At 58.2% G+C, this 23,379-nt stretch overlaps 2 protein-coding genes across 2 annotated transcripts in view; one reads left to right on the top strand and one right to left on the bottom strand.

The window, feature by feature from the left end:
* Positions 1-17,223, top strand: part of IFT172 (intraflagellar transport 172) — a 22,234-nt gene extending 5,011 nt beyond the window's left edge. The window contains exons 11-48 of the mRNA XM_035110796.2: positions 1,929-2,090; positions 2,363-2,416; positions 2,613-2,716; positions 2,821-2,906; positions 3,017-3,129; positions 3,222-3,389; positions 3,477-3,613; positions 3,917-4,024; positions 4,206-4,290; positions 4,490-4,582; positions 4,673-4,750; positions 4,844-5,092; positions 6,675-6,753; positions 7,082-7,202; positions 7,383-7,527; positions 7,617-7,706; positions 8,150-8,247; positions 8,370-8,505; positions 8,579-8,695; positions 9,118-9,260; positions 9,535-9,628; positions 9,711-9,775; positions 9,884-10,064; positions 10,270-10,379; positions 10,972-11,101; positions 11,310-11,408; positions 11,515-11,624; positions 12,460-12,523; positions 12,905-12,991; positions 13,317-13,433; positions 13,823-13,933; positions 14,458-14,577; positions 14,866-14,961; positions 15,509-15,568; positions 15,667-15,765; positions 15,924-16,077; positions 16,890-16,981; positions 17,075-17,223. Of these exons, the coding sequence (XP_034966687.1) occupies positions 1,929-2,090; positions 2,363-2,416; positions 2,613-2,716; positions 2,821-2,906; positions 3,017-3,129; positions 3,222-3,389; positions 3,477-3,613; positions 3,917-4,024; positions 4,206-4,290; positions 4,490-4,582; positions 4,673-4,750; positions 4,844-5,092; positions 6,675-6,753; positions 7,082-7,202; positions 7,383-7,527; positions 7,617-7,706; positions 8,150-8,247; positions 8,370-8,505; positions 8,579-8,695; positions 9,118-9,260; positions 9,535-9,628; positions 9,711-9,775; positions 9,884-10,064; positions 10,270-10,379; positions 10,972-11,101; positions 11,310-11,408; positions 11,515-11,624; positions 12,460-12,523; positions 12,905-12,991; positions 13,317-13,433; positions 13,823-13,933; positions 14,458-14,577; positions 14,866-14,961; positions 15,509-15,568; positions 15,667-15,765; positions 15,924-16,077; positions 16,890-16,981; positions 17,075-17,164 (4,245 nt within the window). The 3' untranslated portion in view covers positions 17,165-17,223. The remainder of the gene's footprint in view (positions 1-1,928; positions 2,091-2,362; positions 2,417-2,612; positions 2,717-2,820; positions 2,907-3,016; positions 3,130-3,221; positions 3,390-3,476; positions 3,614-3,916; positions 4,025-4,205; positions 4,291-4,489; positions 4,583-4,672; positions 4,751-4,843; positions 5,093-6,674; positions 6,754-7,081; positions 7,203-7,382; positions 7,528-7,616; positions 7,707-8,149; positions 8,248-8,369; positions 8,506-8,578; positions 8,696-9,117; positions 9,261-9,534; positions 9,629-9,710; positions 9,776-9,883; positions 10,065-10,269; positions 10,380-10,971; positions 11,102-11,309; positions 11,409-11,514; positions 11,625-12,459; positions 12,524-12,904; positions 12,992-13,316; positions 13,434-13,822; positions 13,934-14,457; positions 14,578-14,865; positions 14,962-15,508; positions 15,569-15,666; positions 15,766-15,923; positions 16,078-16,889; positions 16,982-17,074) is intronic.
* KRTCAP3 (keratinocyte associated protein 3) lies at positions 17,186-23,379 on the bottom strand. The gene is made up of 6 exons (XM_035110797.2): positions 23,316-23,379; positions 22,847-23,031; positions 22,688-22,747; positions 22,328-22,525; positions 19,080-19,214; positions 17,186-18,933 (listed from the first exon to the last, which is right to left on the bottom strand). The coding sequence occupies exons 1-6, from the start codon at positions 23,317-23,319 to the stop codon at positions 18,829-18,831; spliced, it is 687 nt and encodes a 228-aa protein (XP_034966688.2). The 5' UTR covers positions 23,320-23,379; the 3' UTR covers positions 17,186-18,828.

Below are 23,379 nucleotides of genomic sequence, written 5' to 3'. Positions count from 1 at the left end.
TGTGGTCTCTTCCAACTCTATGATTCTAGGTGTAAGACAATGTTCTCTAAGCAAAGGTCAGTTTTGCTGCAGACCAAGATGCCCGCAGGGTCCTTGATTTGCCAAGGGGCTGAAAGAGGGATGAGCAAACTGCAGAGGCTACACTGTTTGGAAAGATTGTATCACTTAGTGAGGTCTGAGCCAATTTTCGGGAAAAGAAAAGCTGTATCCGTCCAAAACTGTTCGTGAGCCAAATATTCCGGCCAAGAAGGTTGACTCAAAGGAAATGAGTAAGAGCCATTTCACAAGCTGAGGGAGGAGCAAGATCAAAGCAAGAACTCCAAGAAAGGACCAGCTGGGCTCCAAATCTCTGAATGATGGCAACCCAGCTTTGTTCAAAAGCCACCACTTCCTGAGGAAGTCTCAGGTTGAAGCATTGAGTGCAGTTTTCCCCCTGATCCTCCTTTGTCATCCCAGATTTTCTGCATTCTTATTTATCTTTTTCTCTGACCAAATTTCAGTTGGTTCAGGCTTCACTATTTTCTTTCTAAAACATTTCTTTCTTTGCTTTTTGCCTCGACTAATATGGTGTTTGGATTTTTCTGGATCCTGTGGCACACATCTAAGACCCCAGGAGCCTTTTTTCTGGGATTTGACTCTAGATTGGTAGCTAGCTATGTTCTTCTCTTAAACGCAAAGGCAGCTAATTCAACTAATTAGGGCAGGTGGGATCATGGAGTCAGCTTATTAATGAGAGGGCTGGCAGAGTTTAGCTGGGCCGTTGTAGGATTCATTTTAATCTTGTATGGTGTGAACCTGGCATGTAATAGCTACTTAATCATTTCTTAGATTCTCCCCTCAAGATGCATTTATGTATTTATGGGCACTCAGTTTTCCTCTTTGATATATTGAGTCTGTCTTTCATAAACTATAATGCATTCACTAGTCTTCTGCTGATGTAGTTAAAGTCAATCTTTCTGAATGGATTGTAGCCCCTCAGGCTTCATTTGGCCATCCTCCCTCTCGCTCATTGGGACAAATGAAGCCTCACTTCCAGCCCCTGGCTGCTTTTCCAGGCTGGAGCCCACAAAAGCTCCTGCCACCGCCAGGGTCATCCTTTTTAAGGTGCTACAGGAATCTTCTTCTGCTTGGCATTTTCCCATATGACTCAAATGTGAAGCCCTAAACGGCCTCGGCTCAGTATACCTGAAGGAGCGTCTCCACCCCCATTGCTCAGCCCAGACACTGAGGTCCAGCTCCGAGGGTCTTCTACTGGTTTCCTCACTGTGAGAAGCGAAGTTACAAGGAACCAGGCAGAAGGCCTTCTTGGTAGTGGACGCCTCCCATCAGATACGGTAGTAAGGAAATAAACAACTATCTGATGTTTAGAAGACATCTGAAGGCAGCCCTGTTTAGGGAAGTTGTTAATGACTGATGTTTTAATGTATTTTTAATCTTAGGGAAGTTTTTAATGATTTTTTAAATAATGTTTTTAGATACCCAGCCAGATGGGTGGGGGTATAAATAATAAAATTATTATTATTATTATTATTATTATTATTATTATTATTATTATTAAATTGATGAAATCCCACCTTTTCTACTTATTTATCCTTGAAGGTCCTCAACCAAATATTTCAGAACATACATTTTCTTTAAGAAAACAACCACACGCACAAAAATGAAATGCAATTTCTTCCATCAGTATCCTTTAAAAATATGAAATAATAGAAACAGGGAACTTGTGGAAGCATCTGTCTCCCCGGAAGGAGGCTGTCTCCTCCTGGCCGCAGAGCTGCTCTGCCCCTCCTGTCAGCCAGCCTTGCTATCCTCTGGGCTGCAGAGCAGGAAAGGGACCGGCCATCTCCTCCTGCTGCAAGTTGCCCTTCTGTGTGCCACAGGAGAGGAAGGAGAGGACCTGAGTTGTGTCATCCGTCCCCCTCTCCTAGGTGATTGTGAAGAACCTCTCCACCGGGATGCGGGTCGTGTTGAAATCCCACTATGGCTATGAGATTGACGAGGTGAAGATCCTGGGGAAGGAGCGCTACCTTGTGGCCCACACCTCCGACACGCTGCTTCTGGGGGACCTCAGCTCCACCAAGCTCAGCGAGGTGAGCCTTCTGCGCCTGCGGGGAGGAATTGGGCAGGCTCCCAATGGGCTCCTGGGGTCTTCACACAAGAGAGCACTGGGGTGCTCCCAGAGTCCAGAGGCTTGCAAACAAGTGGGGCGGCCTGGCTGATGCACAGCCTTGGTGGGAGGACAGTGGGGGTCTCTGGGTCTGTTTGGCAGGGAGTGGGCTGGGGGATGGTGCAGCCTTGCTGAGGAGTGGTGTGGCTGGCCTGGAGCTCATGGACACCTGCCCTCTCCCCCTGTCGCTCTCAGGTCGCCTGGCAGGGATCTGGCGGGAATGAGAAGTTTTTCTTTGACAACGAGAATGTAAGTTGGCAGGGCCTGCAGTAGTACAAGGAGAAGCCTTTTCCTTCCTTCCAAGGACAAAGGTTCTGACCGCTCTGCAAGGAGAGCAACGGCATTGGGGAGGGTAGCCACTGTGGGTTGCTCTGGGGGTTTGTCCCTCTTTTGCGGGGCCGGGGTTGCTCCTCTCTTCCTTCTCCCAACCTCTCATTTTCCCTAGGTCTGCATGATATTCAACGCAGGGGAGCTGACCCTGGTGGAGTACGGGAGCAATGAGATCCTGGGTTCCGTGCGCACCGAGTTTATGAACCCCCATCTCATCAGGTGAGTGAGGAGGCCCTCTTTCTCCCATGGGAAAGATGAAGAGGGAGCAGTGTCCCTCCCCCCCCCATATGTATTATTTCCTTCTTCTCTCTCCCTGCCCCCAGTGTCCGCATTAATGAAAGGAGGCAGCAGGGAATGGAGGAAAACAAGCGTCTGGCTTACCTGGTGGACATCAAAACAATAGCGACAGGTGAGCGAGGACCCCCCTTTGCCCCCAAACTCCCCACCCCCCTGGCAATGCTTCAGGCTGGCCCCAGGCGCCTCTCCTGAGCCACCTGCCTTTTCTCTGCCTCCTTGCAGTGGACCTCGTGGGCAGCTACAATATCGGCACTGTCAGCCATGACAGCAAGATTGACTGGCTGGAGCTGAATGAGACCGGGCACAAGTTGCTCTTCCGGGACAAGAAGATGAAAGTAAGCGGGGGGTGGAGGGGGGCTGAAGGCACAGAAGGTTGGCAGACTTGACTCCCTCCCCACCTCCGCTGATCCTGTGCCTTTTCTCCCAGCTGCATCTCTACGACATTGAGAGCGCCACCAAGACCACCATCCTGAGCTACTGCTCCTACGTGCAGTGGGTCCCCGGGAGCGACGTGGTGGTGGCTCAGAACCGGAACAGCCTCTGCGTGTGGTACAACATTGACACCCCCGAGCGAGTGACCATGTTCCCCATGAAGGTGAGGCGGCTTCTGTCCCGAAGGGCTGAGAGGTCCCTGGGTGGGGCAGAAGGCAGGGCTTAAGGCCTGGGGCTTGGCTTCCGGCAGGGCGACATCGTGGACCTGGAGAGGAGCAATGGCAAGACGGAGGTGATCGTGACCGAGGGGGTCAACACCGTGTCCTACACCCTGGACGAGGGGCTGATTGAGTTTGGCACCGCCATTGACGATGGCGACTACCACAGGTGAGCGGCTGAGAGCGGAGTCCGGGATGGGGGAGACAGAGATGGAGCAATATGTGAAGATACAGAAGGGGTGCAGACCAAGGGGTAGATAGACTCCTGTAAGCCACCCAGAGTAGCTGGAGAAAAGGCAGATAGATGAACATGTTATATTTGGGTTTGAAGAGTGGAAAAATACTAGTTTGCAGAAAGTAGAATAGTTGGGTGTTATTGTGGAGGGAATGTTTTGAATAATTCTTTTTACTTAATTGATGGGAAATTGGAAGCCGTTTTTTCTTCTTTTCTTTTTCTGCCTTCCACTCCCAGGGCTGTTGCCTTCCTGGAGACGCTGGAAATGTCAGCCGAGACGGAAGCCATGTGGAAGACGCTGAGCCGCCTGGCTCTGGAGGCCAAGCAGCTGCACATTGCAGAGAGGTCTGTGGGGAGGGGGGAGGGGGAGCTGCACCTCTGCCCATGACACCCACTCAGTCATGTTTCTGATGGGCGAGCGGATCCTACCCCACCCCCTTCCCCGTTGCTGCTTCTGCATCAGATTCAGGCCGCACAAAGTGTCACATGACCCCCATGACAGCGTCTCTCTCCGTCTGCCCCCCAGGTGTTTTGCTGCTCTGGGCCACGTCTCCAAGGCCCGCTTCCTTCACGAGACCAACGAGATTGCTGACCAAGTGGCCAAGGAATATGTGAGTGGGTCACAGGGTGGGGGGGGTGCTACCCCTGTGTGCTCCTGACCTGCCACTCCCCAGCCTCGCCTCCACCCCGCAAGCCCCACAGCCCCTTTCCCTGCCAGGAAGCAAGAGCCCTTCTTGCCCATGGCAGAGCCCTCCCCCTGCCCCCTGCCCTGGCGCTCCACCTGACTGAGAGCTGCCCACTTTCTCCTAGGGAGGGGATGGCACAGACCATTACCAGGTGCGTGTCCGCCTGGCCATGCTGGAGAAGAACTACAAGCTGGCGGAGATGATCTTCCTGGAGCAGGTGAGGCCCAGAAGTGGGCAGGGGGGCATTTGTGGGCAGCTCCAGACTCCCCCCACCTTCACGCTGTGCCATCTCCTCTCCCCGCTCCAGAACGCTGTGGAGGAAGCCATGGAGATGTACCAGGAACTCCACATGTGGGACGAGTGCATCTCGGTGGCCGAGGCCAAGGTAAGGGGGGCAGGTGTTTGGGGAGGGGGCCGCTGGGGAGCGGTCGCAGCCATGCCCCATGTGTGCTGCCGCCCTCCTTCCCTCTGCCCACAGGGCCACCCTGCGCTGGAGAAGCTGCGCCAGGGCTACTACGAGTGGCTGCTGCAGACCCAGCAGGAGGAGCGGGCGGCGGAGGTGCAGGAGGGCCAGGGGGACCTGCAGGCGGCCATCGGCCTCTACCTGAAAGCAGGGCTGCCGGCCAAGGCGGCGCGTCTGGCCACAGGCCGGGAGGAGCTGCTGGGCAACACCGACCTGGTCAACCGCATCGCCACGGCCCTCATCCGAGGGGACCTCTTTGAGCAGGTGAGGCCCCCTCCCCGCTCCGTCCGGAGCAGAAGGGTGAAGTGAAGACACGAGTCAGGGGGTTGATGCAAGTGAGCTGTGCGAAGAGCAAGCTGAATGGCAAGCTCGGCAGAGCCCTTTCTATTAGCACAAATGCACACGTGTAGGGACAGCGTGACCTTGAGGTCTTTTACATCATGAGCTGACACATATGTTTCCTCTGGTATTTTGCGGAACTTGCTCCACCAAGTGGGAAGTGAGCCATGCCTTTCCAAAGGGAGGCAAAGGTCACAGACAGGACACGGTAGACTACCGAGAAAGCAAAAGGTGAGAGTGAGGGCACGGGACATGCAGACAGCCGCAGCCTCTTCATGGGCGGTGGTTTGCCTCGCACCTAGAGGTCAAGCCTTGGCCTGTCTGCTTGGCGCCGGGGGTCATCCCTTCAGGAGGGAGCCGTGGGCTGAGAGGAGCTGCCTGCAAGGGAGGCGCAGGTGCCGGCAGACTCACTCCCTGCTCTGCTCCGGAGCCCTCCTGGCAGGGGCAGAGGAAGGGGGAGTGGTGGGGGGGGGCGGGCTGCCCCGGGTGTCACCACTGATGGGGGTGACAAAATGCAGGGCAGCATTCACCACGGGGCCTGCAGTGCGCCCAAGCCACACATCTCTCCTGGGAGTGACGCAGTGGCTTGGGCGCCCACAGGCTTCATGCTGCCCCAAATGGCCTGCCCTCTGCCTCCCCCTCAGCTGCAAGGCGTCCTGCCCCAGCTGGCCCTGCCCTCACCCCTGGGCGCAGGGCACGCACCACCCCAGGTGCCCTATTGGCTTGCTCTGCCACTGCCTCCTGGGAGTCGTCTGCCTCTCGCTCATCAGCACCCGCACCACTCAAGCGGGTTGCCAGGCAGCCGGTTCAGGTGCAGAGCAGGAAACGCCAGGCAGGGTCAGATGATAAAGCCCTTTTCTCCTCGACATGCCTAGAACTGAAGCCGGAGAGGACCCCAGGGGCTATCTAGTCCAACCTCCTGCAGTGCAGGAAGAGCTCCGTTCCCCTGGCTCAGGGATGCGGCATCTGCTTTGCATGCAGCACCTCCCAGGTGCCTCTTGGTGACTTGTGGAAGTTCAGCACACCTCAGCCAGCACAATGCATCGGCAGAGGCCTCCGGCGTTTCCTGCTTCCAGCAGAACAGCTTCTTCCAGAGGCCCCTTGGAGTGGGTGGGCTCTCCTTCTCTGGAGGTCTTGACAGCCATCTGTCAGGAATGCTTTGATGGTGTTTCCTGCTTGGCAGGGGGTTGGACTGGATGGCCCTTGGGGTCTCTTCCAACTCTAGGATTCTATGATTCCTGCCTTGAAGGTTCCCTGGGATTCTTGAGCTGTGGGTCCTGCACTGCAGGGGGTGGACTGCATGACCCCTGGGGGTCCCTTTCCACTCTGCCATTCTGTGATTCTATGACTCCTTTTACCTCCTCCCATCCAGCTACGTTGGATGATGCTCCCACTGGGCTCCGGGATGATGAAATGGAGAAAAGGTCTCTCTAGCCAGCTTCTCCACACCAGGCAGAATCTGGCGCACCTCTGACCCCCCTGTTGTTCCCTCCCCCCTCTGTCTCAGGCTGGGGAGCTCTTTGAGAAGATCCGGAATCCCCAGAGGGCCCTGGAGTGCTTCCGCAAGGGCAGCTCCTTCCTGAAAGGTATGGCGGGGCCTCCCCTGGCCAGCTCCTGGGGGCGGGCAGGCCTTTCATGTATTTATTTAAAGAAGCCAGCAGAGTCCTTGGGCACACCTCCCCCTCCCTTGAGACCGAGGAGGAACATTGGGGAGTTTTCTCAGCAACGGAGGCTGCTGGGTCTGGCCTGTGATTTGCAGCTGTGGCCCCTCCTGTCCAGGCTGGCTGTCCCTGGCAGCTGCCCCGCTTTCCCCAGCCCTGGCTGCCTCTCTGCTCCCTGGAGTGCTTGTCCTGGGTCAGGCCCCATCCTGGCCCAAGGCTGCCTGCCCATCTCTCCCCCTCCCCCTGCCTGCAGCCGTGGAGCTGGCGCGCTCCGTCTTCCCCGCCGAGGTGGTGAAGCTGGAGGAGGCCTGGGGGGACCACCTGGTGCAGCAGAAGCAGCTGGATGCTGCCATCAACCACTACATTGAGGCCAGGTACAAAGGCAGCTGGGGTGAGGGTGGGGTCCCCCTGCCTGCCTGCCTGCCTGCCTGCCTGCCTGCCCTGCAGCGTCCCCCTTGCAGCTGGCAGGGCCTGGCCTGGGATCCTCTCTCCTGTCATGGGAACCTGGCCCTGGGGAGAAGCCTCCCTTCCAATTCCTCGGTTCCATGATTCAGGTGCGCTATCAAGGCCATTGAGGCAGCCATTGGCGCGCGGCAGTGGAAGAAAGCCATCTACATCCTGGAGACGCAGGACAAGAAGACGGCCAGCAAGTATTACCTCCGCGTAGCCCAGCACTATGCCGCTCTGCAGGAGTATGAGGTGAGAGCCCCCTCCCTGGCACCCCGGGCAGTGGCAGCAGCCATCTTGCGGGCAGGAGCCTGACAGGAACGTCCTTCCTCCTCCTCCAGATAGCAGAGGACCTGTACGTCAAGGGAGACCACAGCAAGGAGGCCATTGACATGTACACGCAGGCGGGGCGCTGGGAGCAGGCACACAAGGTGAGGGTTTGCGCTGGGGGGGCTCATCCCGCTCAGGGGCTCCAGCTGCAGATGGCCATCGAAACCCACAGATCCACAGCCAGGCCTCATGGCAGGCAGTGCAGGAACCACGGATGGTGTCCTTTGGCTGTTCCTTGAGCTGCAGCCATTGAGGCCCTCTGGAATCATAGACTGGTAGAGTTGGAAGGGACCCCCATGGTCATCTAGTCCAACCCCCTGCAGGGCAGAAATCACAACGAAAGCACTAAGAGACCTTGGAGGGTCTCCCTCTATTCTGGTCTCTGGAAAGCAGAAGGAGGAAGGGGTGGCTTTGGACTGGCTGGCCTTGTTTGCCCCAATGATGGGCTTTCTTGGGGAGATGCTCTTCTCTCCTGCGGGTGGGGGGGAGCCAGGGGTCCCTCCTTCCTTCTGGTGCCTGCTCCCAGCCCCAACTCTCCTTGCAGCTGGCGTCCAAGTGCATGCGGCCAGAGGACGTCTCTGTGCTGTACATCACGCAGGCCCAGGAGCTGGAGCGTCAGGGCAAGTACAAGGAGGCCGAGAGGTGGGTGCTGCGCAGGCTCCTTGCTGGGCTGGGCTGGGCTGGGGGGTCCACGCCCTTCTCCTCCTCCTGGGGGGCCTCACCCAGGGAGCCTGGTCCTCAGTACCCACCTCTGCCCTCCCCAGGCTCTTCATCACGGTGGATGAGCCAGACCTGGCTATCACCATGTACAAGAAGTGCAAGATGTACGACGAAATGATCCGCTTGCTGGGCAAGTACCACAAGGACCTGCTCAGCGACACCCACCTCCACCTGGGCAAGGTAGGTAGAAGACAGGGAGGGGGCCGTGGAGGAACCAGGCTCAAGGGGCATTACTGGCTTATTTGTTCCCCAGGAGCTGGAAGCTGAGGGGCGCCTGCAGGAGGCGGAATATCACTACCTGGAGGCCAAGGACTGGAAGGCGAGCGTCAACATGTACCGCGTCAACAGCATGTGGGATGAAGCCTACCGGGTAAGCAAGGGCAGCTCCCAGCATGCACTGCTCCACAGGGGGCAATGGGCTGAGCCATCGCTCTGACCCAGAGCAGTCCAAACAGAGTGCCGGCCGCAACACGTTAGCAGGTCTGCTGCACTCACGAGCATAGCTAACGGGGTGGGGGCACACTAGGCGGCACATGGGAGGGTGGCACTGAGCCGCAGGGAGGCAAGGTGGCGGCAACTCTTCCTCTCGGCCTGCGAAGGGATGCCCACTTGCCCTCTCCCTCTGCTTGTCTAGCAAACCAGGCCATGGTGACTTGGCTGCCAACCCCACAGAGAGAGGTGGGGAGGAGGCCTTCCGTCCTGCCTTGGGAATGAGACACTTCAATGGGCAGGGAGTTGGGGGGCAGGCAGCTTGCTCACCAGTGGCCTCCTTTCTGCCCTGGTCCGAGACAGGTGGCCAAGGCTCACGGCGGGGCAAACTCCCACAAGCACGTGGCCTTTTTGTGGGCAAAGAGCCTTGGCGGGGAGGCCGCCGTGAAGCTCCTCAACAAGTTTGGGCTCCTGGAAATGGCCATTGACCATGCGGCCGACAACAAGTGAGTCAACGTCCTCCCTCAGGCATCCCTTCCAGCTTCAGTGCTGTCTTCTGCCCACATGCCCCTCCTAGTTAGGTAGCGCAGGGTGGGATCCCAGCATGCTTTGCTGCAGCCCTTCCTCAGCAGTCCTCCGGGGGGGCTGGGGGGGCAGAGTCCTCCCAACACCCATCGGTGGCCCCCATGACCCTGTCCTCCTTGGGACCGTCTCCCAACAGGGGCCTGTGGGTGGTGGCTCCACTGCCCAACCCCTTCTCTTCTCCTTGCTCCTCCTCAGCATGTTTGACTTTGCTTTTGAGCTGGCCAGGCTCTCCCTGAAGCAGAAGCTGCCTGAGATCCACTTCAAATATGGCTCCTTCCTGGAGGATGAGGTAGGAAGAGGTGTTGCCTGCAAGGCGGGTGGGGAAGCGGGCAGAAGGAGAGGCTAATCCCCCCCCCCCGCTCTGCATGCAGGGCAAGTTTGAGGAGGCCGAAGTCCAGTTTGTGAAGGCTGGGAAGCCAAAGGAGGCCGTTCTGATGTGAGTTCCACCCCCATCCCCCAAGACGCCTGGCTTGGCTTGGCTGGGCCACCTGGGAGGATGCCCTCCGGGGCTCATTTCCCGCCCTGACCCTGTGCGCTCCCCCAGGTACGCCCATGCCCAGAACTGGGGGGCCGCTCAGCGCGTGGCCGAGGTGCACGACCCCGACAGCGTGGTCCTTGTGCTGGTGGGCCAAGCAGACGCCGCCTTCAAGCAGAAGGAGTTCCAGAAGGCCGAGGCATTGCTGCTGCGGGCTCAGCGCCTGGACCTGGCTGTGAAGCACTACAAGGTAGCAGACGGGGTGTGTGTGTGTGTGTGCTGGCTGCTCTGCCTGGGGAGGGTGGGAAGGGTTCATGCACCAGGCTCTGGGCCCTGGCAGACCTCCTTTCTTTCTCGCAGGGCACTGTTGCTCTGCGGTGCGTGGTGTCCTCCCTCCTCCCCAGACATTAAGGCCGGAGGGGATCCCATGACCCTGCTCTGGCTCTCTCCCCCAGGAGGCTGCCATGTGGAGTGACGCTCTCCGCGTCTGCAAGGAGTTCCTGCCGGGGGACCTGGAGGCGCTTCAGGAGGAGTATGAGCAGGAAGTGGCCAAGAAGGGGCCCAGGCAAGCAAAGCTGGGGGGGCAGGGGGAATGGGGGGTCACGTGGCTCGGCAGCCTGGCTGTTGGAAGGGACCCCCAGCCCCCGGCACTGCAGGAATCTCACCGTTTGCCGCTCTGGGATCCAGCGACTGCATGCCCGCTCCTCCACCACTGGGGCTGCCTGAGCCAGGATACCGCAGTGGCCCCCAACGCCTGTATGCCCACCTCCCCATGTGATGAGTGGCTGCCCAGGGAGGCTTTAGTTGCAGGCCCCGTGGTTCCGTGGGTTGGATTAGATGACCCTTGGGGGCCCCTTCCAACTTGACAGTTCTGGGAGTTCTTGTTTCCACCTAAGACATCTATGTGACTCAAGGCAGCTTACAAAAATGTCAAGCCTCCAACATGGCAAGAATCAAGAGCGATCCGAGGAGGGCATGGCAGAGACCCTGGCGTGAAACCCCTTGAATCTGTCCAGGGCGAAGGTTCCTGAAGTCAGTGAAGAGCTGCTGCCCTCCCTCCACAAGTCGTCTCTTTTGGGAGGCGGCAGGTTGCAGGGACCCCCTAGTGCTCCTCCTCCTCCTCCTTGGATGTTGATTTGGGTGTTGTTGGCCGGCAGGGGCGTGGAGGGGATCCTGGAGCAGGCGAGGGAGTGGGAGCAGGCGGGTGAGTTTGCCCGGGCCGTGGATTGCTACCTGAAAGTACGGGACCCCGGAAACAACCCCCTGATGGAGAAGTGCTGGATGAAGGTGTGTGTTGCTCCCCTTGGGGGAGGGGGCGGCTGAGGGCCAGGATCCGTTCCCTGCCAGGCCCCATTGGTGCCTCTGGAGCCAGAGTTCCAGCAGGGGGCCCAGAAGCAGGAGGGGCGGCAGGGTCCCCCCCCCACCAAAGGCAAAGGGCTGCTGTGCCCAACTCCCAGCCCCACAGGTTGTGCTTGTGCCTCCCCTCTCCCTGCAGGCAGCTGAGCTGTCCATCAAGTTCCTTGGCCAGCCGCGGAGCATCGAGGTCATGCGGCTGGTGGGGCCCCAGCTGGTCAGCATCGGGAAGTTCAACGTGGTAAGGGAAGGGCCAGGATCTGCAGGGGCTGGGGCTTTCTTGGGGGAGGGGGCTCCAGGTCCCTGGCCCAGGCTGAGCCCCCCACCTCTGCCCTCCGCTTTCCCAGGCAGCTGAGCTCTACCTCAACCTGGACCTCATCAAGGAAGCCATAGACGCCTTCATGGAGGGAGAGGAGTGGAACAAGGCCAAGAGGGTGGCCAAGGAGCTGGACCCCAGGTAGGGGGGGGGGAATCCCTCTAGGTCAGCCAGCGCCCCTGAGGTGGACCTCTGGGTCTTCCAGCTCAGGATGTCTGACCTCTTGCTGTTATTCTTTATGAAATATTGGCCTATCGCCTTATGAACTGGGGGGGGGGGGGTTATTGCATTGTTTACTACCGGTATGTTGTGTGTTTTTATATTGTAAACCACCCTGAGGGCAGTATAGGAGTTTAAATCACTACTACTACTAATCGGTTGCTTTTTCTTGCCAAAGGCAACTCAAAGTTACTTGCAAAGAACAAACAAAAACCCACATAAATACATTTAAATTAAAACAACACACCCACCCCTTGAAATAATACATAAAAAACACCCTGCGAGAGACCACAGGTAGCTTAAGGCCAAAGGGCTTGGAGAAGAGGATCGCTTTTGCTTGGCTCCTGAAGATCTGTAGTGAAGGTAACTGGAGAGGCTCCCTGGGGAGAGCATCCCACAAGTGGGGAGCCACCACAAAAAAGGCCCCTTCTCCCGTTGCCACCCTCTGGACCTCTCGTGAGGAAGAAGGGCTTGGATGACAGTCACAGGGTCTGGGTTCATATGGGGAGAGGTGGCCTCATGGCATTGTAGTCCTGAGCCGTTGAAGAGCTGCGCATGGGGTGGGGGTGCCCAGAAGACCCCCTTGCTGCCCCTCCTTGCTTTATTGCTAAGAGCTATGGGGCGTCTGGATGGGTTCCTGCGTGCTCCGGACGGCCCAGCCCTTCACTTAGGGGCCCAGAGGCTGGGTTGGGCCCCAGGTCGCTGCAGGGGCCCGTCTCTGCCCGGCTGTGAGTGACGGACCCTTCCCCTGCGGCAGGTACGAGGAATACGTGGATCAACACTACAAGGAGTATCTCAAGGACCAGGGCAAGGTGGATTCGGTGAGAACATCCGGGGGGGGGGTGATTTCAAATGCACAGCCAGCCCCTCTTGTTCCGGGGGGGGGGAGGGGCTCTGCGTCGCACACATTCAGGCTCCAAATGGCTGTGAGCTTTCTTGAAGGCCCTTCTAAGGAACTGACCCCCCCCAACCTGCCCCACATGAGACCTGCCATGGGAAGAGCTGGGTGGTTAACCAGCCAAGCCCAGGGTCAGGGCCTGAACTCAGGGTCAGGGCCTTCCGGGGGGTCTCCGTGCCAGAACAAACGGTGGCAGCCTCTGGGTTGGCTTTGGGGAGGCTGCCCCACCCACCAAGATGCAGGCTGGTTTGGCCCCCCTGCCCATCTGGTCAGCGCTTCCTTTCTCTCCCCCCCCCCCCGACAGTTGGTGGGCGTTGATGTCATGGCTGCCCTCGACATGTACGTGGAGAGAGAGCAGTGGGAGAAGTGCCTGGAGACAGCTGCCAAGCAGGTATGGGGCAGGGACACAGGGGTGGGGGGTGGCTTGCCTTCAGCAGCAAAACTGCCTCAGTTTCACCTGCAGCCAGGAGCTCCCACGCAGCAGTACTGGCTAGTGTCTCCACCCTGCTATTGTGGGGCAAAGGCTCCCTCCTCTGGGCTGCGGGAGGCACAACCTCTGGCCTCCGACTTCCCCCACAGCAACAGCTGGGAGCCTGGGTCACTTGGGGGGAGGGCTTGGCCAGTCTGCCCCTTCTCCCCGTGCTGAGCATGGGCCCCACCGGCCAAGAAGGGGCCTGGCCTCCACCCCTCTGAGCCCCTCCTGCTCTCCCTTGCAGAACTACAAGGTGCTGCACAAGTACGTGGCCCTCTATGCCACCCACCTCATCCACGAAGGCTGCTGGGACAAAGCTCTGAGCCTCTATGTCCAGCACGGTGCTCCCTCCAATGCCCAGGTAAGCGGAGACCCCCAGTGGGCTATAGGAAGCCTGGCCGGGCAGCCCTTGGCCTGTGCCCATGCCCATGCCAGGGTTGAATCGCAAGAGGCACTGGCAAAATGAAGCCTGCCCGACCCATGCAAGGGCAGGGCAGAGGGGGCTGGTGGCCGCCTGGCTTCTCTCGGTGGGGCAAAGGGGTGCTTGGCTGTGCCAGCCCAGGCTGCCATGCTCAACGAAAGAGATCAAAATGCCAGGTGGCTCCTGCAGCAGTGGGGTGGGCAAGGGAGCAGCCCCACCCAGGACAGGCAGTGCACCTGACTCCCAGACCAGAGACCCTCCACCAGGTCGGGGTCCCGTCTCAGTTGAGCTGCCCCCCCCGCCCCTCTCACCCCTTCCTTCCCCCCCAGAACTTCAACATTTATAAGCGGCTTTTTGTGGAGATGGTGAATGTACCTGGCATGAACTGCGCAGAGGCCTATCACAGTTGGGCCGATCTGCGCGATGTCCTCTTCAACCTGGTGAGTGTGGCAGCGCCGGCTGCAAAAGTGCCTCAGGACAGGGCTGGGATCTGGATGGGGCCGGGGGGGGGAGATCCTGGGTCGTCTCTTCCCCCCCACCCCAGTTTAAGGTTCCCCACTGCGTCTTCGCTTGGGGCAAACTGCCTTGCGGGCCAAATGGGGACCTCTCTAGGCCTGCCAGATGGAGGTTCCTCCCCTGCTGTGGGTGTGCTTCGCTCTGTAGGGGGGAGGCTGCCTCCCTCTGAAGCATCCAGGCGCCCCCCAAACATGTTCTGCTCTGAGGCAGAAAATCCTGCACCAGAATAAGAGAAATAAGGGGGACCCCGAGGGTCATCTAGCCCACCCCCCTGCGATGCCCCCACTTTGGTCCCTTCCAGTCCTACAATTCCATGATTCTGTGGATGCAGCAGTTGCAGTGGCTGCTTGCATTTCTTGGCACTCCCGTTGAAGGTAGCAAAGGGCTCCTGTCTCCCCCCAACCGCCCTGCTTTTTGTGCCAAGCCCAGTGGCCCCTTCTTCCCACAGTGCGAGAATATTGTGAAGTCCAGCGAAGCAAACTCTCCGGCGCATGAGGAGTTTGAGACCATGCTGGTGGTGTCGCACTACTATGCCACACGGTCGGCAGCCCAGAGCGTCAAGCAGCTGGTGAGAGAACAACTGGGGCGAGAAGGGGGAAAGGTCCCGCCCTCAACTCTGGTTTTCTCCCACCCCCACTTCCTCCTTCCCCAGAGGAGGAGAGGAAAGAGCCAGACTTTCAGCTGCTTCTCCTCCCATGAAAGGAGGTTTGCAGCTCACCACCAAACACAGCTCTCCCCTGGCCCAGAATCCTTTGCTCCCGAGGGCCAGAGGTAGACCTTCCTCCGAGGGGGGAGGCCAGTGGGGTGGGATCCAAGGGATGGAGAGGGAGGGTGACAACTGTCCCTTTGCCTCCAGGACACGGTGGCAGCCAAGCTCTCCATCGCCCTCTTGCGCCACACGGAGCTCATCCCCGCAGACAAGGCCTTCTATGAAGCCGGGTCGGCAGCCAAGGCAAGAGGCGGGGCAGGCAGGGGGGGGCTCCTTGGTCCAGCTGGGGGGAACAGGCTGGCTCCTGGGGAGGGGCTTTGGCCCGTCAGCCCCACCGGCCTTTCCAGGGCCCAGTGGGCGGGGGACAGAAAAGGACCCTGGAGCAGCTGCAGCCTTGGCCCGGAGGAGCCACAGTTCCATTCAACTCCTCGACCCTCACTGATTCCCCACCCCCAGCGGGTGGAGAGAATTTGTATGCTATGGCGGGATGAGGACCCCATTCTTACCCCCTGCTCCATCTCAGGGGTTTGGGCGGCTGCCAGAGTGCTTCTGCTCTGAGGGGGCTCCTTCCCTCGCCTTGGTCTGCCTGGCCCAGGAGCCTCGGATCCAGCTGACAGGCAAGAGATGGGGGTGGAGCGGCCAAGAGTGCTTTGGGCTGCCCCCAATATCCCCTACGCCCTCTCTGCCCCCCAGGCTGCCAGTGAGATGCCTCCTGGCCTCAGCTGGCTCACCAAGGGCGTGGGAGGAGGGGCAGCCAGAGCAGCCCCTCACACCACCTGTCTTCCTGCAGGGCGTTGGGTGGGAGAACATGGCCTTCATCTTCCTGAACCACTTTCTGGACCTGACGGACGTGAGTGTTTCCTTTGGAGGGGGCTGGGGAGGGGGCTGGAGGGGGGGGAGGGGACGGCCTTGGTCAGAAAACCCCCTTCCTGTGTCTGTTCTGCCCAGGCGATTGAGGAGGGCTCTTTGGACGCCCTGGACCACTCCGACTTCCAGAACACAGACATCCCCTTTGAGGTGCCACTGCCTGCCAAGCAGCACGTCTCGGTGGGTGCCGGGGGGAGGGAAGGGGCTCCCGGGGGGGGGGACACAGAGGGGAAGGCAGCCCTTCCCGGGCACCCAGTCCTGCCCCGCACCCCACCCTGCCCTTGCCCTGCGGCCTGCCTCCATCTGAGAAGCCTTGCACTCCCCCCCCCCAATGGCAGGAGGAGCAGCGTGAGGAGACCCGCGACTGGGTCCTGACCGTCTCCATGGACCAGCGGCTGGAGCAGGTCCTGCCCCGTGATGAGCGCGACACCTATGAGGCCTCTCTGGTGGCATCCAGCACCGGCGTGCGCTCCCTGCCCTGCCTGATCACAGGTGAGGGGGGGAACCCTGGTGGCCATCCAGCCCTGCCCCCTGCTCCATGCATCCCTGGTGGGTGGCTGGCTGGCTGGGGGTAGTCACTGCTGTGCCCCCATCCTGTAAGAACAGAAGAGGAGCCTGCTGGGTAGGCCAAAGAGCCACTTAGTGCAGCATCCTGTTCTCACAAGGGCCAAACAGATTCAAGCCCAGGAGCAACACTCCCCCCTCCCGCCGTTTCCAGAAGCATCCCTGTCTCCAGCTGTGGAGGCAGGGCAGAGCCATGGTGGCTGGGAGCCTGTGAGAGCCTTTTTCTCCTCCATGAATTTCCCCCGTCCTCTTTCAGAGCCATCCAGCTTAGTGGCTGCAGCTGCCTCCTGCAGGGGGGAGTTCCACAGTTGCTCTGCTTCTTGCTTCTCCCTGTCCTGTATCTTACAAGATTCAGCTTCACTGGACGTCCACAATCTCTGGTGTTGTGAGAGAGGGACGAAAACTTTCCTCTCTCCCCCATGCCATGCATCATTTTATACCCAAATCATCTCTGCCTGCCTTCCACGCTCTGAGAGATGAGCTGCTTGCAAGTGTGTGTTTCCTTGAGCCTCAGTCAGGGGTTGCTGGTCTTCTGCCAGTCTCTCGGGGAGGCCTCCCAGCCTGAGCCACAGAGGGGGCCCACACCATCTCCATGCGCAGAGCCGAGCCCAGGGGCAGCAGCTGTCCCTGCCCCAGCTGAGCTCCAAAGGGACGTGCCTTTGTTGGGGGAGAGCTGTGCCCTGTCCTGGCGCCCCCAGCCCAGCTTCTACTCCTGGTCTCATCTCTGTGCCCCTTGCCAGGCTACCCTGTGCTGCGGAACAAGGTGGAATTCAAGCGCCCTGGCAAAGAGGCCAACAAGGAGAGCTGGAACAAGTTCTTGATGGCGGTCAAGGTGAGAGGGCAAGCGGTGTTGGGGGGGGGACCCTCTAGAGTCTGGCCTGATCCCTGCCCTGCCCTGCCCTGACTCTCCCCCCCTCTCCTGCAGATGTCCCACAACCCCTCCTGCCAGGACGTGCTTAAGTTCATCAACCAGTGGTGTGGGGGGCTTCCCGGCACCAACTTCTCCTTCCAGTGACGCAGCCAGGACCCGACGCTCGAGCCTTCCTCCTTTTTTATTAAATGTTATCGTTTCTACATCTCTCTAACCGTCTTTCTAACCAGCCGAAGGGAAGAACTGGAAGCAGCCGAAGCAACTCTCGGAGGAAAAACACGGAGGGTTGGAGGGGGTCACGCTGTCAGTCCCCTGGAGAGAGTCCTGGGGCTGGGCTGGGCAGGGATGTCGAAACCCCTTTGTCCAACCCAGCCCCCCTCTCAGGATTGAAACCGCTCCCGCCCTCACCAAAGGGAGCGTGTTGCTATACAAGGAGGGTGACCCTGTCTCTGGGTGGCAGGTGAGGGTGTTCTTCTCAGATAAGAAGCGCTGTGCCCAGTTGCAATGGCCAAACTGATGCCGTGAGGGAATCCTGCAAGCCTTCTGCCCACTGGCACTTCCCAGCAACTGCTTTTCAGCTGATCTGGAGAATCATGCTTTCAGTGCCCCCATCCACAGCTGGCATGTGACACTTCCCCCCCACCTGGCAGGGTTGGAAGGGGGTGGCCATGTGAGCCGCCTCTGGTCTGGGGCTTGTGGCGCAAGCAGCACTCAGAGCAGAGCAGCCCTAAAAGGAAGGTGGCAACTCTCAGGCAAGTGCTCCAGGTAGAGAGAGGGGCCCTCTGGGGGCCTGAGAGGGTGAGCAGCTGAGGAGCAGATGGCCCTGCCAGAGCCAGAGCCCCAAGCGAGGGGGTTTGGGTCCCAGTGGGAGCAGCAGAGACCCGGGGGGGGGGGTCATGTGAAGGAAAGGAGTGTTCACTCTGAGTCTGTAGAGTTTAATTCTGCCACAGCACTTGGATTCTGAGTTCTCAAAGTCCAGTACAACTGGCTGGGTGGGGACCGGAGGGGCCCAGCTCTGGCCAAAAGGCCTCCTGGTGTGTGGGAAGCCATGTTCCTCTGGGCAATGGGGTTTGAGGCTGCCAGCCAGCCACAGAGCAAAGGGACAGGTGACTTTCCCTCAGGAGACAAACCAATTCTCTCGAGTCTAACCCCCGTCTCTGTGCTGCTCTCCTTGGAGTGATGGCTGCAACATGCCCCTTTTCCATCTGGGCATTGGGGGCAGTTTTGATGGCAAAGTAGGTGCAAGTGCTGCTCTTCACCACGCCAGGCTGGGTCACAGAGTCGCTATGCAGCTACTCCCAAGGAGCACACAGCTGCCCTGAGGAAGGACCAAATCTCTCCTCAGGAGCCCCAGCCACAGGAAGTATTACAATGTGGGGAGGGGGGAATTAGTATGGAAGAAGCATCTCTCCCCCCCCCGCCCCTTGCCAGTTGAGCCAGGAGAAGAAGATCTCCTCTGCACTGGTCAGACCCCACCTGGTGTCTTGTGTCCAGTTCTGGGCACCACAGTTGAAGGATATTGACAAGCTGGATTGTGTGCAGAAGAGGGAGACCAAGATGATCAAGGGTCTGGAAACCAAGCCTTTTGAGGCAGGGGGTTCCTTATTGAAGGGACTAAGGATGTTTAGCCTGATAAAGAGGAGACTGAGAGCCATCGGCAGATATCTGAACAGCTGACATAGGGAGGATGGAGCAAGCAGGGTCCCTTCCAACTCTGTCATTCTGTGTCTGGCCATCCCAGCACAGCCCATTGCAATGGGCCTCTTGCAGCAAAAGTGGGGCAGGCTCTTTCTCCCCACCCCACCCCACTAAAGGCGGCACTCCTCCTCTTGCATGTCAACCAGGAGCTGGCGGTGAGGGTCTCTTCCGGAGTCTTCCTCTGCTGCCTCCTTTGCTGGGGCAGCCTCCTGAAGCTGGAAAAGGAGCCCAAAGAGAAGCTTTTCAACTGCCCACTGGCCTGGGGCAAAGCAGGGAGCAAGAGGGCCGCACTGGGTGGCCTCCAGGGGTTGCTCTGCAAGTGGGGGAGGATATGGGGAGGGGGAGAAAGGTGCCCTCTTACCAGTGCCACTTTGTAGGAGGAGGTGGAGGGGCCATGGCCCGAGAGAGAGAAAGACGCCACGCAGCACCAGGCAGACAAGCCAGCTTCCACCGCTGCCATCACCAAGGAAGGGAGCCAGAGGGCCAGGGCTGTGTCCTAGGGATGGAAGAGGGCGGCAGAGCAGGGTCAGCTGGGGAGCGGTCAAGAAGTTAGCTTTTAATAGAATCATATGGAAGAGATCACAAGGGCCATCCAGTCCAACCCCCTGCCAAGCAGGAAACACCATCAAAGCATTCCTGACAGATGGCTGTCAAGCCTTCGCTTAAAGACCTCCAAAGAAGGAGACTCCACCACACTCCTTGGCAGCAAGTTCCACTGTTGAACAGCTCTTACTGTCAGGAAGTTATTCCTAATGTTTAAGTGGAATCTTATTTCTTGTAGCTTGAATCCATTGCTCCATGTCCACTTCTCTGGAGCAGCAGAAAGCAAACTTTAACCCTCTTCTATATGACCTCTCTATATATAAAAATGTAAAAATCGTGAAAGTGTGGGCTCCACTTTTCTCCGTAACCGCTTGACCTGAAATTTTGACACAATGATCCAGGCCACTCCCTGAGTGTGTGCAGAACCTCGAATGCCTCACATCTCACACCTGCGCAGGTAAAAACCTGCTTTTCCACAAACTAAAACAGTGCCCTCAAGTGGAATTCCTCCCACAGTACACCCCTCCCTTCCTCTGGAATCTACACCACACCCACATACCCTGCCTCCACCATGAGATCCACCACTCACATATATCCATCCAGCAGAGGTGTCGAAGACCTCAATGGAGACAAACGACACCAGCATCTTTACCTCCTATCAGCCTCCAAAAATCTTCTATAACTATACCTTTCCCTCTCAAACTCCCTCAACCATCCTAATGTGTCCAATTCCACAGCAACAAACTGAAAACAGGCCTTTTGCAACAACAAGGCCCAACTAGCCCACAGCAGACTAGGCATCTTTCCAGACTACGCCAAGTGGAGGTAGGGTCCTGCCTGGGGGGGTTGCAGGCCCTTTGCAGCAACAAGGCCCAACATTTCCCAGCAGAATGAATAGGCCACAGCAGACCAGGCAGCTTCCCAGACTACGCCAAGTGGAGGTAGGGTCCTGCCTCAGGGTGGGAATGGGGGGGGGCAAATAGGGGGCAGGGATAAGTAATGGGTCAGTCGTTCATCATTTCCCCTAACACGCCTTCTGCTGCTACGGGGCTGTGGGGCTTCGCTATTTCTCCCCCCCCCCCCGCCCCGGACGGGTTTTTTAAAGTAGTTCTCTGGGTCCCGGGATGCATCATCACCCCCAATCCTTCTCTTTGCCCAAACGGGCCTCTCCCCAACCTTCCTCACCACCAAATACTCCTCAATTATATCCACAATAAAAACCATAAAAAGAAAAAAAGTTACAAACAACACAAGGGGACTTGATACCTCATGGGTCGGGACAGGATGGGGGCAGTCACAGTGACGAGCCGGGGGTGGGGGGAGGAGGCGGCAGCATAAGTCATGTGTCCGGACAGAGTGGGGGGAATCACAGGAAAGAACCAGAGCAATGCGTGGCCAGGTCAGCTGCCCCCCCCCGGCCTAGTGGGGGCCTGACGGCCTGGCAGGGGCCTACATAAAGGCCGTGCTGCGGCCTGCGACCCGGGCGCTTGCCCTTTCCCCCGCTGGGCCTAGTGGGCGCCTGGCAGGGGGTACATAAAACAAAGGCCGTGTTGTGGCCTGCGATCAGGGCACTCCCCCTCTCCCCACTGGGCCTAGTGGGGGCCTGGCGGCCTATATAAAAAAAAGGCTGTGCTGCGACCTGCTATCCGGACGCTCGCCCTCCCCCCCCCCGGGCCTAGTGGGGGCCTAGCAGCCTAGCAGGGCCTAGAGGTCTGGTAATGGCCGCCTTGGTGGTTTCAGTTGCTTGGTTGATGATGTCACTATTTGGTTTGTGGGTGTGGTGTATATTTCACAGGAAGGGAGGGGTGTACTGTGGGAGGAATTCCACTTGAGGGTGCTGTTTTACTTGGTGGAAAAGCAGGTTTCTACCTGCACAGGTGTGAGATTTTAGGGATTTCTTTCCTGCAAACACTCAGGGAGTGGCATGGATCGTTGTGTCCAAATTTCAGGACGATTGGTCAAGCAGTTACGGAGAAAAGTAGAGCCCACACTTTCACTATTTTTACATTTCTTTATATATAGACTACTGTCTAATGCAACTTTTTGTAAAGATACAGTAGCGCGTCCTTGAAACATTTGTTCTTACTCCCTAAGTTTTGGGAGAAAGTGCTGGACTGTATCAATATGAAGTTTTCATAGTTATATGAAAAATGAAGTTTTCATAGTTATATACAGTATTCTTTTGAATTATATACCTGCTGTATGGAAGTTGTCAAAAAGACAATTAAAACCCTATGGCCAAAAGACTGGTATGGATGAACAGGAAGAATAAAGATCTGGCCCTCTTTAATCCAAGGAATGAAGACATGGCAGTCCTTGCAAAAGATGAACAGATTGCTGAGAGATGCAGACTTTGGATAAATATATTGACATTTGGAATGAATTTATACAGAATTTAGTAGGTTGTCAACAATCGTGTATGTATCAGGGCAATAACAGTACACTATATAGATAATAGGGACCCAGGTGGCGCTGTGGTTAAACCACTGAGCCTAGGGCTTGCTGATCAGAAGGTCGGCGGTTCGAATCCCTGTGACGGGGTGAGCTCCTGTTGCTTGGTCCCAGCTCCTGCCAACCTAGCAGTTCGAAAGCACGTCAAAATGCAAGTAGATAAATAGGAACCGCTACAGCGGGAAGGTAAACGCTCTCTGGTTTGCCAGAAGCAGCTTTGTCATGCTGGCCACATGACCTGGAAGCTGTACGCCGGCTCCCTCGGCCAATAATGCGAGATGAGTGCGCAACCCCAGAGTCGGTCACGACTGGACCTAATGGTCAGGGGTCCCTTTACCTTTTTTATATAGATAATAATGCATTGAAGTGTAACACAGGCACATATATTCCTTTTATATTTTTCTTTGCACTTTTTATTCTTTTTCACTTTATTTTGCACAACTGAAATTTTCTTAATGTTTTTACAAGTTTTGATATCTCTATTATATTAATGCTAATTAATGTTAATTGCATTATTGCTCCCCCTCCCCGTGTTTTTAGCTATAAGCCACCTTGAATCTCTGTTGGGGAAACTACGGGATGCAAATCAATCTCAAGATAGTACCAGCAACTCACAAAAATGCGGGTGGTGTCGAAGGGACACTCGTCGGTCCTCACGGTGCGGGCGTCGGTCGTCAGAGCCGAGCGGTTGCAGCCGGCGAGCAGGAAGCGGCCTCTGTTGGCCACGGTGAGCGAAACGGCGAGCAGGAGCCCCGCGCAGCAGGCGCCCGACACCAGCGCGTTGACCAGGGCCGCGGCCAGCAGCGCCCAGCGCTGAGGAGGGAGGCGGAGGGAGGCAACGGGTGAGCGAGCCCCAGGGCACCCTTCCCCCGCCCGCCTTCCCCATGCAAGGCGCCGCCGGTGCACCGGGAAAGGAGCGGCGCGGCGCCCTTGGGTGCTCCTCCACCTCGCGCAGGTGCGGAGAGCCGCACTCACCAGCCAAGGCGGCGAGCGGCTCCGCGACACCAGGATGGCCACGACGCCGGCGGCGATGCTCTGCGGGAGACACGGGCAACACAACACGCGGTGACTCTCGCTGCTCCCGCCCCAAAGGGGCCAGCGCCCGAAACCCGCCCCGCCCCCCCTCTCACTCACCAGCAGCCCCGAGACCACGGCGATCACGTTGGCCACCGCGTACTCGGAGGTGATGGTGCGCGCGGGGCGCGACACGTGGCGCAGGACGGAGCCGTGCACGATGGCGCCCAGCACCAGGTTCAAGTGGCCCAGCACCACCAGCGATATGCCGCTGCGCACCAGGCGCCGCGCGCGGGGTCCCGCATCTGCGGGCGGGATGGGGGGGGGGGAGAGAGAGAGAGACGTGAGGAGGAGCGCAGCGGGGGGCGCAGCAGGATTAGTGCCCCCCTGGGCTGCCCCCGCGCCCGAACCAGCAAGAAGCCCCTGCGGCGGATATGGGGTGATGCTGCAGATCGCAGCCACCTCGGAGCTGAATCTACTCTTTTCGGGGGTGGGACTTGGAGTGTTCACGCCAAGCGATTGAGATTCGCTTTTGCTTGCGGGCGGGGAGAAAAGAGGGGCGGGTGGGGGGAAGAGACCAAGCGCTCACCCATCCCGCTTCTCGCTCAGCCCCGGAGAGTCCCGGCTGGCCCCGCAGCGCTGCGCTTCCGGCT

Source organism: Zootoca vivipara, chromosome 3, assembly GCF_963506605.1.
Source record: "Zootoca vivipara chromosome 3, rZooViv1.1, whole genome shotgun sequence".
NCBI lineage: Eukaryota > Metazoa > Chordata > Lepidosauria > Squamata > Lacertidae > Zootoca > Zootoca vivipara.
Note: the sequence above shows the minus strand (reverse complement) of the source record. Positions and strands in the feature narration are given on the sequence as shown.

Bases quoted from the DNA above. Each gene is read 5' to 3' on its own strand.
- KRTCAP3 (XM_035110797.2), bottom strand. The intron at 22,526-22,687 runs GTGAGTGCGGCT...CTCCCTCCTCAG, and splicing joins GCCGCTCGCCGCCTTGGCTG to CGCTGGGCGCTGCTGGCCGC. The intron at 19,215-22,327 runs GTGAGTTGCTGG...TTCCATCCCTAG, and splicing joins TCGACACCACCCGCATTTTT to GACACAGCCCTGGCCCTCTG.